The sequence below is a fragment of the Euprymna scolopes genome, chromosome 2, assembly GCF_053919585.1.
Source record: "Euprymna scolopes isolate OS-2025 chromosome 2, ASM5391958v1, whole genome shotgun sequence".
NCBI lineage: Eukaryota > Metazoa > Mollusca > Cephalopoda > Sepiida > Sepiolidae > Euprymna > Euprymna scolopes.
In genome coordinates, this window is record NC_136483.1 from 130,461,533 (window position 1) to 130,476,489 (window position 14,957).

The 14,957-nt window shown below is 33.4% G+C and overlaps 1 protein-coding gene across 6 annotated transcripts in view; it reads left to right on the forward strand.

Moving 5' to 3' along the window:
• LOC145296093 (serine/threonine-protein phosphatase 4 regulatory subunit 1-like) overlaps positions 1–14,957 on the forward strand; it is an 80,362-nt gene that overhangs the window by 31,913 nt on the left and 33,492 nt on the right. For all 6 annotated transcript variants that reach the window (XR_013869960.1, XM_080142262.1, XM_080142270.1 and 3 more), the window contains 5 exons: positions 1,429–1,494; positions 1,930–2,088; positions 2,601–2,725; positions 7,577–8,565; positions 12,797–12,888. Coding sequence is in view for 5 of the 6 variants with exons in the window: in XM_080142262.1 (XP_079998388.1) it covers positions 1,429–1,494; positions 1,930–2,088; positions 2,601–2,725; positions 7,577–8,565; positions 12,797–12,888 (1,431 nt within the window). In the remaining variant the exon portion in view is untranslated. The remainder of the gene's footprint in view (positions 1–1,428; positions 1,495–1,929; positions 2,089–2,600; positions 2,726–7,576; positions 8,566–12,796; positions 12,889–14,957) is intronic.

The window sequence follows — 14,957 nt, forward strand, 5'->3', positions numbered from 1 at the left end:
AAAATATTGCAACTAAAGATGAATGCCTTATTCGCACAGCCACTCATTAAACTTAACTTTTTTTTTTTTTTTTTTTTTTTTTTTTTTTTTTTTTTTTTTTTTTTTTACAATTCAGCATAGGGATGCAAAATTAGAAATTGCATAAATCTAGTCTTGTCTATAAACTTAGTTTTACAAATTTTTTATTATCGGTTTAATAAAACTGGTAAATGCTGGAGTTAAGATATACAAAATGAACAGTATTTGTTTAAACTTTCAAGAAATCTGCATTCGAATTCCCAATTTTAAATGGGAGTCAACATTTTAAAAAATTTGCTTACTAAAAAAAATTAATTTGAAAGTAATTTTGAAGCCTTAAAATTTCAAGTTACAAATCAAGTATTTTTTTTATTTATTTTTTTTTTTTTTTGTGATCAGAACCATTATGCATTCGGTTTTATCCAGTGAGTTTATCTTGCAGAAAATGTTCAGCACTCCAACCAGTTAAACATTAAAGTTTAGAATTCATCATTTTAGCTTTGATCAACTTGTCAAAGGAAAGTATTTCTGGATGAAGTCTCTAGTCTTTTTCTCTTGCTACTTTATAAGACAAACTTTGCGACAGTTTGATACATTTCCAAGTTATATAACAAACGAGACCTTGTACTTGTTATATATAGTGTGTATGTGTACAACTCTCCTATAGCTAATGTTACTAGATCTATCATGACTAAACCTGGCATGATAATGATCCCCGACTTAGGGATGATGCACAATATTTTTCATTTAAGGTCATGATTTTGCTAGTATTAAACTACTTTTGACATGGGATAAGGCAGCAGAAACCAACAGATATGACTAATTATCACGCAAATCTGTCTTCTACTAGGAGTGTGCTTCAACATTGTCTGGTTTGTATGAAGTCCTTTTCATTGACTGATTTTTAGGTCTTATAAAAGTGGATTTTTATTACCTCTATCACTAGAACAGCAATTTACAACATTTGTATATGAAGTTGAAGCTTTGGTTCGGGGACATACAAGAAAATGATAGTTGCATTTTTAATAGAATGGATCCTAGATTTCAAAGATTTGCTGTGGTTTCCTGCTTGCCACTTACTACCAAAGTCTGACAGATTCTAATGACTGCTGGATTTTCATCTGAGTTGGTCAAAGTAGCTCTAATATTGTAACATCTTACCACAATGGGGAAAGATTAAACTTGCATCTTTCAAATAATTGTACATATTTACAATTTTCAGCAACTTTCATTTGCTCTGGTTTTCATGATAGTGTGGTCAGCTAAAAGCAAAATCCAGGCTCTTATTAAATAACTTTACTGCAGCTTCATGTATCTTCCTATGATCATAATTTAATGTGCTTTATATATGGCAGTAAAATGTTAAGATATTAGTGATTGTTTATTTGAAATATCTTTTTGTATTTGCAGATATGTGCTTGTAACTTTGGTGAGATGTGTGTAGTGGTTGGTGGTGAAAGTACTGAACATAATCTTGTAAGTTTTTTCTAATTTTTTTTATTGTTTTTTAAATTCCTTTCTTGCAAAGGACCCCCCCCCCTCCCTATCTCTTGTCTTTTTGCCTTTCGAACCTGGTATTATTAGAAAGAGCGCTCTTAGATATATCGAAAAATTGTCAATTATTTCATGTACCAATTATATTTAACTGTATAGTTTGCCCTTGTTTGCTTTAATCATGCATGCAAACTTTTCTTGTTGAAAAGGGATATGGGAGTTCATAATGAACTGATAATCATATATGCAAAATGAATTTTTAGCAAAAAAGAGGCTTTAATAACTTTTCACTTTGGTAAAAAAATATTCCATTGCTTTGTATCTGGCTGGTCAATACCAGATAATTCTGCAAGTTAATACTTTTTCATTTAAGTGAAAATGACATCATTTGAACTTTTAATTTTCTTTGTTTTTCAGCTTGGTAGGTTCAGCTCTTTGTGTGAGGATGGTGTATGGGGGGTAAGAAAGGGTTGTGCAGAGTCCTTTATGGCTGTTGCATCAGTGTGCTCTGTGGAAGTGAGGCGAAATACACTAGCATCATTATTTGTCAGCTTACTCTGTGATAGATCTCGATGGGTAAGTTTTTTTTTTTTTTTTTTTTTTTTTTAAATCAAGCCTTTTGAGTATTACCTGAAAATGTGTAACTTGATCTGGAATTGAAGATTTCAAATTGAGTACTCATTTAAAATCTTGCTCTTAATTTTTGCTAAAATGTGGATATGACTGTTTGTTGGTTTTTAATTAAAATTGGAAATAATTCCTAATTGGTAAACTAACAAAAATTTAAAGTTTTGTGTCTGAGAACTTGCTAACAAAGGAGTGAAATGTTTCTTCTAACACATTTTGAAGCAATTCTGGTTAAGATAAATATAATCCTTTTCTGGACTAATTTTAATAAACTAAAATGAAGTCTGGATTCTCAATAATAGAATTGCATCTGACATGTTTTAATTTGGCATTTGGCAATATAATTTATCCTCTTTGGAATATTTGCAATATTTCCAATAATGATACTAGTACACTACTTTGATAGAAACTATTACAGAAACAAACTATTAACTTTTAAATGATTGATTTTTTTTTATCAGGTGAGAATGTCCGCCTTCCAGCAGCTAGGCCCCTTTATTTCTACTTTTTCTTCGCCAAACAATGAGTCAGGATTGTATATAAGTGAAGATGGTGTTCTGCACGTCTCCAAAGATCTTGCTGAAAGGTAAGATTAAGATTTCAAAATTTTATTCAGCAGGTCAATAGATATTTTAAAATTGCATAAAATTTTATCCATATGCACAGGGTTTGGTTTTGAACCTGCATAGGTCGTGATTGTTTTCATTCTAATTCAGTGATTAACATTGCAACCAGTGTCTGAATGTATCATTACTGTTACAAACAAAATCACAACTCTAGTTTAAAACTAATATTTTATTTTCAGAAGATACAATGATACTTGTTTTCTCATTGATGATGGTTTTGTAAATCAACACTTGAATACAAACACAAGCCCCAACTGATTACTCTATTGCCTTGTTGAAATAGGATATTAACTTCATTTATGGTAGACCAAAAGTAAGCTTACGTAAAAATTGTTGGCAGTAAGAGACTCCTTAGTTTAAAAATTATGGTTTACTCTAGCTAAAATCTAGCTCGCCTATATAGCATGAATTTTTGTAGTCAAGATTGTTGAGCCAGACAATTTTTTTCTCTTTATTCTCTTTAATAAAATATTTCTCCCACTGTAGGCCTGCCATGAGTAGCATTGTGCATGACGTAATCTCATATTTAAGGACTTGTTTATACATAGTCATCTCTTATCTCTTCTATACTTGGGTATAAAAGGCACTTTGTGAGTTTGGTATGGACTGTGCATAAAATCAACTTATGGTTCTTTGACATGATAGGGACATGGTAGAAATGAATCTTTTAGAATTGAATCATGATACTTGATTTTAAACTTTAATTCAAGCAATTATATAAATTTCTATCAAAACAGTAGCTGCTATATACATGTCAATGTGTTTGTATGTCTCGCAAAAACTTTCCACACAGGCCACGGATTTCGCTTGATAGCTATCATTTTGAAGCTCGAACCTTCAGCCAACAAATATAATTTAAAAAAAAAAAAAAAATGGCTAAAAACATTGATTCCTTCACCCTCAACTAGACTATTTTTTTTTTTTTTTTTTTTTACAGGGAGAGTAGCAAAAAATTGTTCCTTCATGACAACTATATATGCATGCGTCAATGGTGGTGTCCATTGAATTAGTTTAAATATAAAAACCGACTCAATTTCAGCAACCCTTTCTTAGCTCAGTTGGTTAAAAAGCAGCATCATTATCTAGATTGAGTTTGAATCGGGATATAAGATATCTTTTCATTATGGAAACGGTTCATTCTTTTTCCATCATGTATGCTGTTTCCCCCCCCCCTCAGATTTTCTAAAGTTTTTTTATTGAAACAACCCATTTTGTTATTTAAACCCCACCACCACCATGCGTACCTTCAAACCCCCGAGCACCAATGCTAGTATATATATAAGTAAAGTGTGTGTGCGTGTGTACACTTTCCTACCAAATAACTGTCAATTTTCAGTCTACAGACTAGAGATTTGAGAAAATCTTTAGTTTTCAAAGTTCAACGATTTGACTTTAAGAACTCCGTCAATTTTAGATAAGTTACTTAGATAAGGATCTAACTTAACATTTGTTTTGGGCTCAAATAAAGTTATTAAGGGGTCATAATTGGGGTCAGTTAAAAAAAAAAGACCTCTACTAAATTACTCGGCCAATTTTTGGTCTAAACATCTGAAACTTTACATAGTGTAGTGTATAGACATAGGGCAAGATTTTATCCCCCCCCCCCCGGAAAATTTGGCGTCATATGGGTCAAGTTTCAAAAGACTTTACCTTTGCAGTCTCTAGCAAACTATTAAGCCAATTTTAGATCTAAACACTTGAAATTGTGCATAAGGGGTATTCAGTTTGGCTGCCAAGAGGTCAGTTGGTGTTAACCTTTGCAGACTCTACTAAACTCCTTTGCCAATTTTGGGTTTAAACACTTCAAATTTTAAATGTAGGTTACTTGGACATGGGTCAAACTTTTTGATTTGAACCCCAGAAACTAAATGTTGAGGGGTCAAAGTTTTTAAAAAAAAATTACCTCTGTGGTCTCTATGAAATTACTTGGCCAATTTTTGGTCAAAGTATTTGAAATCTTACATAAAGTGTATCCACACGTAGGGCAAGTCATGAACAGTACATAGTTCAGCCCGTGTGTGTGTGTCAATATAACAATATATTGACTGTCACTACAGAGGGGCATGTGAAGCTTTCTTCCTGTGCAGTGGGTCCCTGACTAGAACAGTCGAGTTAATTGAAAAATGAGCAGTTTCGCCTGGTGACAAAAGTATTGGGAGTGTGAAATTAGTTCATCCTCATTCAATACTGAGCAATGTTGGGTCCTCGTGTATTAGTTAAGTTTTATGGAAATGTTTTTGAGAGGAATAAATATTTAGTTTCCTTCATTTGGACATTTCTGATTTTTTTCACTCAACTTCATGTATTACCACAATGGTATGCTCCACTTGCCAAATAGTATTTTCTAATAATCGTATTAAATCGATGGTCTATGATATAAAACTGATTTTTACACTGATTTTTCTTTTTTCATAGCTTTATCTTTACTAAAAGTTTGCATGTTTAGCACTAGTCTTCAAAGTTACCTTCCTTCTTGAATGTACCGCCTTATCCTGACCAAACTTTTTTTAGCTTGTGCCATTTTAGGGTTAAAGGAGTTTTTCAAGTGAGACTTGCCACTCAGATTTAATGTTAAGGTATGACCCATTCAAAGGAAGCATTTTTAGGTGAGCTTGTTACGCTGATCTTGGTGTATATGTAAATAATAATGCTAACTTTTCAAATTGAAAAAAATATCAAGAATCTGGAGTACTAACTGCTGAAAGGCAAGAATGGCTAGGAAATAGGGATCATTATGCATTAAATTTATTTTTATTTATCCCCCCTCAGTAAGCTTTTAGGTTATTCACATTGTCTAAAAAGTAGAATCTTTATTTTATTTTTACATTAGCAGCTATAAGTATATTTACAAACCATATCCTTTGTAGAAAATTTAAAAGAATCTCAAACTGCGCTTTTTTTTTATTATTATTATTAAACTTCCTATACTTAAACTTTTTACAAAGCTCGTCCTTTTAAAATTGAACAGTCGATGGCTGATGTTGCTGATAAGCTTATAATTATAAGCACTATTCAAATTGTTTCCTTTTGCTAAAAACAGGTAAAAATTTTGGAGGAAGCCCAACTGGTACCAAGACAAAATAAATGAACTTTGTACTCTAATGAGTTTAATCATTTTTCAAAATTCCTCGGGTCATTAAGTAATTAAGCATACTGAAAGTAAAAAAAAAAAAAAATTTAAAAAAAATGGATGCAAAATGGCTTTAAGCTTTATCACTACTTTTCTAAAAACTCAAATATATCCTGGAGATTATTTAATGAAGTATGTGAATGTATATTCATTTCGAACAAAATGGTTTTTCAAGGATTTAAAGAATTTTGTTTTAAAATATGACCTTGAAATATCAAAAGGGTTTTTATGGTGGCCACTTGTTGATGTAAACCTTCAGTTTGTGTATAAGCATAAAAGGGATATGAAACCTTATACTTGGTTGGCCTATCACCATGGATCAGTTGAGCAGGCTCCATATGGCGACTGCAACTTTGAGATCAACCATACCCAACGATTTGATGCTGCCATGAAAGTCATTTGAACTTCCAGTGACGTAGACCAGAGGTGAAGGTCCAGAATCTGCTTGGTATCTTGTATTGGTCTTGATCCAGGTCTTTGGCTGCAATCCATAATGTTTCTTCCGGCCCTGTGGTAGGGCCAGGTCAACAGCTTTGTGAATGAAATCTGGTTGTCAGTGAAGGGCATGGCCAAACCACCAGAGGCGTTTCCTGATGTTTTACAGCATGTACAGATGAGCATTAGAGGAATTGCTACCAGCGAACCTTGTAAGGTGATATGATGTAAGAAAACAAATGAGAAAGGACACCTCCAGAGATAAAGAATTGTGAGAAAGTTAATACAACTTTTGGAGTCTGTGACTGAATTTAAGAGGCATGGCATTTTAGGGTTTTTGGTAGTATAATTCTAGGAGTTAGGTGAAATTTCTGTATGCTGAAAGATACCTCAAAAAGAACCAAATTCTAAATGTGGGTAGAACAAGATGTTTGTATAAGCTTTCTCTTAGATTTGCTGTGAATGAATCTGAAGGAAATAACGGAGTTCTAGGTCAGAACCTTCCTCGTCTCTTTAAACAGCCATTTCTATGGCCTCAAAAAAAGTTTGATTAGTCTTGACTGCATTTAATCACATTTCAAGGGTATTTAACCCTTGAAAGGATGAAGTAATGCATAAATGATTTCCTTGATCACAGATACTACACATTCAGCCTTGACAAAACGCGGATAAAAATGTAATCTGAGACGATATCTTGTTTTATAACAAAAATCTTGTATTTATATTGTAAGAATGATGTAGAATCACGGCAGTAAGTGCCAACTATAGAGAAACGCTGGCATTTGACCCTGAAACCATCAGATACAAAAATAAGATAAATGCTATTATCTCATGCATGTTAGTTGAAAAGAGAATTGTAAAGATGAAGAAATAGAATGCTGATTAAGAATTGTTTCGTTGAACACTACTTGTATGTAAAACAAATTTGTGATAAAATAGGAATTCTCGAAGAAAAACTAATCTTTCAATTTTTTAATTTTTGACAATGTTTAAACCAGCCAAGAGTTGTTCAGCAGTTCAGGCTTATGCAGAGAACTCATAAAAATTGTTCCTCGTGATTCGCATCAGTATTAAGTCCTTAATTGGCTGACTGTGTTTATTTGTACGTACAAGCTGTAGGGTTTCTATTTAATGTTTTATTCCTGACAAACTTTGATGAGCTAGTTTAGCCTTGTATTTTAGTAATTGCTAGTAAGATAAAATAGCTCTCCCCTCTTTTTTCTAATGTTGTTTCTTGACTTTGCAGGAATCTAACAGATGCTGAAAAAGAAGCCAAATTGTCTAATGATAGAGCTGCCAACAACACTAAACAGACACCGACGGAGCCTCCGACGGTACCATCACCATCGTCTGCAAATTGTTTGCAAGAAAACAGCAAGACCTGTGAATCGACAACCAGCTGCCAGACTGAGGCTGACATTCTTTCATCCACCTCTTCTTCGTCCTGTGATATGACAACCGTAGAACCAAACTGTGATATAACTCTTCAGTCCATCAGTATAGAAGATGACCCCTCTACAACAAACTCTGGGGCTGTCACAGAAGTAATGACTTATAACCAAGAAATTTCACTTGAAGAAAACCGGTTATCTGTCCACTTGGAGCCTTTACCGGCAAATACTGTCAATAGTGACCATAGTAATGTTTCTAATGATAATGCTGATAATAAAACGCCTGACGTTATCTCGGCGTGTTCAGCAGAAAGCTCTCTCCTCCAACAAAGCAATGATCCTATCCAGGAACAGGTAATAGCACAGCCCGACATCGCTGCTACTGATGCCAAGGTCCAATCCACAGACGAAACAACATCCAAGTCTCCAGATTCCTTCAATACATTTCAATTTTGGAGAACCCCACTTCCCGATCTCAATATCGAGCAGGATCTTTTGTCAAAACAATCGTCGGATGCAAGTACGTCGTTAGGTAGCACTTCTGAAGGTTCCGGCCTCATCTACTCCCTGTTTTCGTCAATTGACCATCCTGAACTTGGCAGTGGCACTCATTGTGTCTCTGAACAAATTCTGAACCATTTAGCTGATATGGAGCTTGGGAATATGTCTTCAGACTCGTCATCATGCGTTCAAAGTGAACTTAGTGCTGCAAGAATGTTGCACACAGCCAGCATAAGCACTGTGTATAATCCGAGCGAAACTGTATCTGACATTGGTAGCACCCATGTCTTTGGCCATCATATGAATGATTCAAACAAGATCATTGTTGGTGGCTTAAGTGATTGTAAGTACCAAAAATCTATTTCTCTGAAATTTTACATTTTATTTAAGCAATTGAAATTGGTATGCATTTCGTTAGTAAACAAGCAGACTATCTTTTGTTACTCACAGAAAAAAATGTACCTCTTTGTAATTTGAAGGTGTTTACTGTTTCTGGCGTTCAAATTTTCTTTAATGTTGAAAACGATTTACATACAATAATTTTATAGATAACCAATTATAGGTTTTATAAGTTTATTTAATTTAATAACCATATGTAATTAAAGGGAGAGAAAAGGGTTAACTGAAAGTAAAGACTCCTTGGAGGAAAGAGTTGAACTAATGTTGAATTTAATCATAGTAAACCATGTCCTATTACTGCTTGTCATAAATGATGCCTATTCATGGCACACACGCCAAAAGTACTGCTTTCTATTTCTTTTTCTGTCCAAATGGATCAGAGGAGATGACTGCGCTTATGCACTCCTGATGTAAAAGTATAATCTCTTGCAGATATTGACTGACTCTAAAAAAAAAAAAAAAAAGCAACTGTCATGGATTTATGTAAGCAGGAATGTGTCATAGAATTTCTAGCAAAAATGCACTCAGAATGGTAGTGATGATAGAAAAATAATGAAATGCAAAAGGTCGCTCATTTTAATGATGCTACTGCTGTACAGGATGGAAAGATATAATTGTCACTGTAACAAAGAATACAGCTTTATTTTAACTTATTGAAGAAAAAATCAATTAACTTATGTAGTAGAGCTAACCTCTAATCAATGTAGCTGCTGCAATCACTGCCTCTACATGAGTTCGGAACTGGGAGCATGCCTTTCCACAAGCACCAGCTGGAGCTTGGCAGATGGCAGTGATCAGACTGGCTTTAGTATTGTTGGAGGTAATGTTAATGTTCTGGACATATGACCAAACAAAGTAGTTCAGCAGGTTCAGATCAGAAGTGGGGACTAGTGAGAAAAGGATCAAAACTTGTAACACTCCTTCTGAAGCCAAGTCTGGATCTCTTTGGATGTGAGTCAGCTGAGTCCTGCTGCCACATCCAGAGTCTGCCAGCAGCTATGTGCTTGCACCAGGGGATCACCACACTCTCCAGCACATCCAGGTACATCCAGGGTGTTGATTTTTCAAGCTGACTTCAGATGTGAGATGGCATGATATGGCCTTTACTTGACACCACACCAAAGGCCATAATCGTGGGTGGAAACGTTTTCATCACTCTGAGTATGTCCCTGTTATCCAGATTTCATTTTGAGGGTACAGGCAATGGTCCTGCTGTCATAACTTGGATCGGTAAAGTGCAGGAGTTGTACAGCAGCACATTTTCGATCTTGCTCATTAAACCTTGTTACTTTCAGATGAGAGAAGGCTCCTATTGCTCTTGGGATTTGTACACTACTGGCCAATTAGATTATGGTCTGCAACAAAAAGAAAATCAGTTTTCATCAAATGGAAATGAAATCATGTCACCTTTTCTAGAGCAACAATTTTATCGTTCCACCTTGTAGTTAAGAAAAAGAGGCTTTACTTTTAGAATGACCTGTGTTTCTGTGAAAAAATAAAATGAAACTTCAAAAATTTCACAGGTCAATTATGTTTTTTTAACTTATTTGTACACAAGAGCTGGATTTCTTAGTTTTTAGGTTTTGGCTAAGCTAAAGTCTTAAAGTTCTTTATTTGCAATTTGTTTTTGCCCCAATTCAGTGTGCTCCTTTTTGTCAGCTAGATGCATTTTTTGCTCTAAAAAGCATTCTTGTTATAAGCGACTAACATACTTCCTAATTTTTGGCGTAATGCTACTGGAAATGGTGACAAAGCAGTTTGCTTTCTTCCTCACGGTCTATAAATTATTTTGATTTCAATTTTATTTTTATACTTTCATAAACATTATATAAATTCAAATAAACTTTTTAAAATGCATAAACTTTTATAATTCCATAAACAATTATTAAAAAAGTTAAAAAAAAAACAAAAACTAAAGTTTTAATTTTAAACAGTGCTAATACAAACTAATTATATCTAGTATTTTTGTATACTATTCAATAATGTCCTTTATATTTTACTAGCAAAAGTACCCGTCGTTGACTGGGTTCAAAAACAGCCTACAGAAAATGGACTGATTTATGAAAGTATGATAGGTTATGAAAAGGAAGGGTTGTAAATTTAGATTGAATTTGGGGGTATCAAAACCAAAGCAAAATATAATGAAAATATAATAGATAAACCCCATAATTTATTATACTATACCTGTTCACACTGAAACACTTATCACAATATTCTGTGGATCTATATTAAAAAAACCTTGTTAAACTTTGTGACATATTTCCATTCTATGGAGGTCAGGTGTGAACGAACACCCAATAATTTTATACCATATTTCTTCAAACTGAAACATAATTATCTACTTAGGCAGATAGATATGAAGTCTTTATTAAAGTTTGTGCCTATTTCCATTCTATGGAGGCCAGGCGCGAACGCAGACCCCACAATTTTATTATACCATCCCTATTTAAGTAAAAACATGCTTATCAAAGTATTATGTACATCTTTATCAAAAATACTTGTAAAAATTAAAAAATTTTTTCTTTCCATACTTTGTAGACCAGGCATGAACGCAGACCCCACAATTTTAATGAACCACCGTTCTGCCAGATCAAACATACCCATTCCTGTGTCCTGATAATCTATCATATGTAATCAGTTTAAAATAGTCAGCCATATAGAAGCCTATTCGTGACCACACACACACACACACACACACACACACACACACACACACACACACACACACACACACATTTAGCTTTATATTATAGATTTCAATAAACCACTTCGCAATAGAAATACAGAACAATAAAAGTCAAGGAAGTGATTTGCCTAGTCACCACTCCCATAGTGCTACTATGGTAATTAGTAATTAAGTTAGCTAACTCTCTTTAGCTTGTAAGGAAACTTGCAAAATTGACAGATTTTTCGCCACATTATATAATTATATAATATATATAATTATATATATTATATATATAATATATATATATATATATTATATAACCATTATATAATGGTTAACTGAAATACCTTTCACTAGTTTCTTATAAGACTCTTGAAATTACAATAGATTTTGGATAAGTTGTATTATATGCACATCTCTTCTGTCAGGTTGTATTGCCAATCTAGTTTAGTGATTAAAATATTTAGCTTTTTTTTTCCCCTCTCTGTCACCTTAATCCTGCTCATCACTTATCAAGGCCACAGTAATTTGAGAAGGTTTAGATAAAACGGTTATATGGGAAAATTGATTAATTCAATCAAATCAGTTTTACTTAGGAGACATAAGTACTTGTTGATATTGGGTTTAAATATAACTGCTGTTTCCAGGGAAGCAGTCGCATGGTAATGTGCTCCAGACTGAAAAGCTCTTTATGGGAATTTTGCTTGATATTGACCACATGAAGTAAAGGAAATCTTGTTAATAAGGTACATTCTTGTAAACCTTTATAAGGAACCAAGGAATGGAGCTGTTTACTTTCCATGAAACTAAGACTAGCTGTGTTTGAGAAAATGGGAGAGGATAAAATAAAATGATTGTTTTTGCTAATATCTTATTGTTCTATACAAATGTCTTTATATTTACAATTTCTTGACTGGTTCTTGGTGGCTATTATTGTTTTCAACATTGAATTTCCTTGATGTAACCAGTTTGAAAATGTCTTCAATAGTGCCATATGAATGACTCAAAATTTACTACAAATCTGACACACACACACACACACGTTCAACATCAGATAAATAGCTAGTCATAAAAACAGTGTTGAATAAAAATGAATTGCTAAATCTCTAAACGTCCAATTCTAATTTTGTACTATTTTGAACCTTAAATAAATGGATATTAAAAATGGCTGTTCTTTATTTTCAGAAAATGCCAAAAAAGAATTAGTTTTGTAGGTTTTATGTAATTATTTTTAGCTCGACAAACTGTTAGATTATCATTTTAAAGCATTCATTACCAGATTTCTTTTTACATTTTGGATATTATGTGAAGTTCCTAAAAAAAAAAACTACATAACATCCAGTTTTGTATTTCTCAATCGAATATTGGGATTCGAAATTGAATGTTAATATTAACATGTGGTTTTGCTGATTTTCTGTGGGCAATTTTTAAAAACTACTTCCATCAGATTTATACTCTTTTGCCCAAGTTTAAAGTTTTTTTTTGTTTTTGTTTTTTTTTTCTTCAGATATGAGTGACAGTTTACATCAAAGCTATGACAACAGTAGTTATAATACTGATGATCCTTTCAATAGAATAACTGAACTCTGTGCCCAACAGGTTTGTTGTCTTTAAGGATTTTAATGTCTCTTGATGGATTTGCTTTTTATGGGATTGCTAATTTGATTTTCAAAGATGAAAGGAGCTTGATTTAACAAAACTAAAAGGTGTAATGTGCAAACTGATCTTATTTTAAATGTCTCTGTACTCCTTTATTTTTATCAATTTTATTGGCAAATACAGCATTCCATATAAACCTGGAATGTATTGCATCTATAGATTATAGTGGATTTTAAACCCAGCTTTTTTTTTTTTTTGTCTTCATTGCAAGCTCCTGGCAAGCTGTTCCAGTTAGCAAAAAAAATTGCTGAAGGGTACTATAAAAGTAATAACACAAGTGAATAGGAAATTTTTGATACTATACATACAAAGTAAATATCAAGTTTGCCAAATTAAAAAAAAAAAAAAAAAAAAAAATATCTATATCCTTCGAAAGTTGTTTTAAAAATGTGTGAATACCATGATGAAAAGGTTTATTTGAATTTAGGGTGAGGAATTGCACATGTAAACTTAAAGCCATTCTAACTTTTTTAGGGCAATCAACTAATTATAGCTGGTACTCTTATAAACTGCCCTTCAGCATTGATCAATTGAAGAGGGATGACTGGTCTAGCTTCTGAAGATAAAAAGGTACTTGGGGGAAAGCTTTTGTTTGCATTTAGTAGTTTTGAACTAGGATAAAATAAACAGAATATCTCCTTGTTGGTCCTCCGATTTTATCACAGAGACCTGTTTTCAGTGGCTTCCGTACGTCCATTAGTCTGGACTATTGCCATATATCCGTCCATTAGTTTTCCTGAAATTTTGCCACAAATTCTATTTTATAAAATAGATGTGTATAGTACAAAAAATTCTGTTGACCCCCCCCCCCCTCCTCCTCTAAATTCCCCAAATGACTAAAAATGACACCTTTTGTCCCATAACTTTTGATCGGTCCATTAGAAGTTTTCTTTGAAAAAATTTTTTTTTTTTTTTTTTTTTTTTTTTTTACAAAAACTTTAACTAGTGGTTTTTCAGTTTTCAACTCCAATATACATGTGTTAATGCCTGAAACTGCACCGTTATTTACACTGAGATTCAGCATCCCCAGGGGCTCAAAAGAGGTCAAAAATTACACTTTTTGCCCCATAGCATTTGATCCATCCATTAGATTTTCCTGAAACTTGGCCAAAATGTAGACCATTGTTCTTAATAGAAATTCAGTATTAGTGACCCTGACAAAATTCTAAGCCTTTTAAAAGGCTAAAAAACTTATGTATGTCTATATAGTAGTTTTAAATGGTGCTGAATTCAAATTCTTAAGTCGTGAAACTGCATTGCGTCTTTTTTTTTTTTTTTTTTTTTTTTTTTTTTCCTTCACTGGGATTCAGTGGTCTCGGGTGCTCAAAAGGGTTCACAAATGCCCCCAAATTGCAAAAGATGACACTTTACCCCCCATAACTTTTGCCCCATCCATTAGATTTTTCTGAATCTTGGTGAAAATGTGAAGGCAAGGTTGGCCCTTCACACTTCTCACATTCATCATTTCTTCACATGCAGCACAAAAGGGGAACCAAGCACACGCGGCTTGTTTATACATTCAAAATTAATATGAAAAGTTTGTTCTACCATTTCACTAATCTCTTGAAAGGTATGAATCCATATACGCTCTCTCTCAGCTATGGATTGAATAGTTGGGTAAACGTAACGCTTTAGCCTTAATTGTGCAATAAGTTTTAAAACTCCATAACAAAATTTTTGTATTGTTAGTTTCACTTTTATATAGACCCAAAAGTGCATGTGGCTTAGCTAGCTTATACAGTTTTAGTTCAGTTGCCGTTTATAATACACAAGTATGGGGGAAACATTAGTATTTAGTCTAGGAGAATGGAAGTCAAATAGTGAATAGATCAGTTACTTAGGAATGGGTCTAAATTAAGAACCCTATGAGGAAAAATGAGGTGTAAGTGGGGAACAGTGGGAGTACTTAGTGAATAGCGGGTGAAATGGGAATCATTTCCTTGGTAGGTTATGTCGCTTGTAGGATTAAATCTAATGTTTTAAGATTATGAATTTGTCTAAAATGTCAT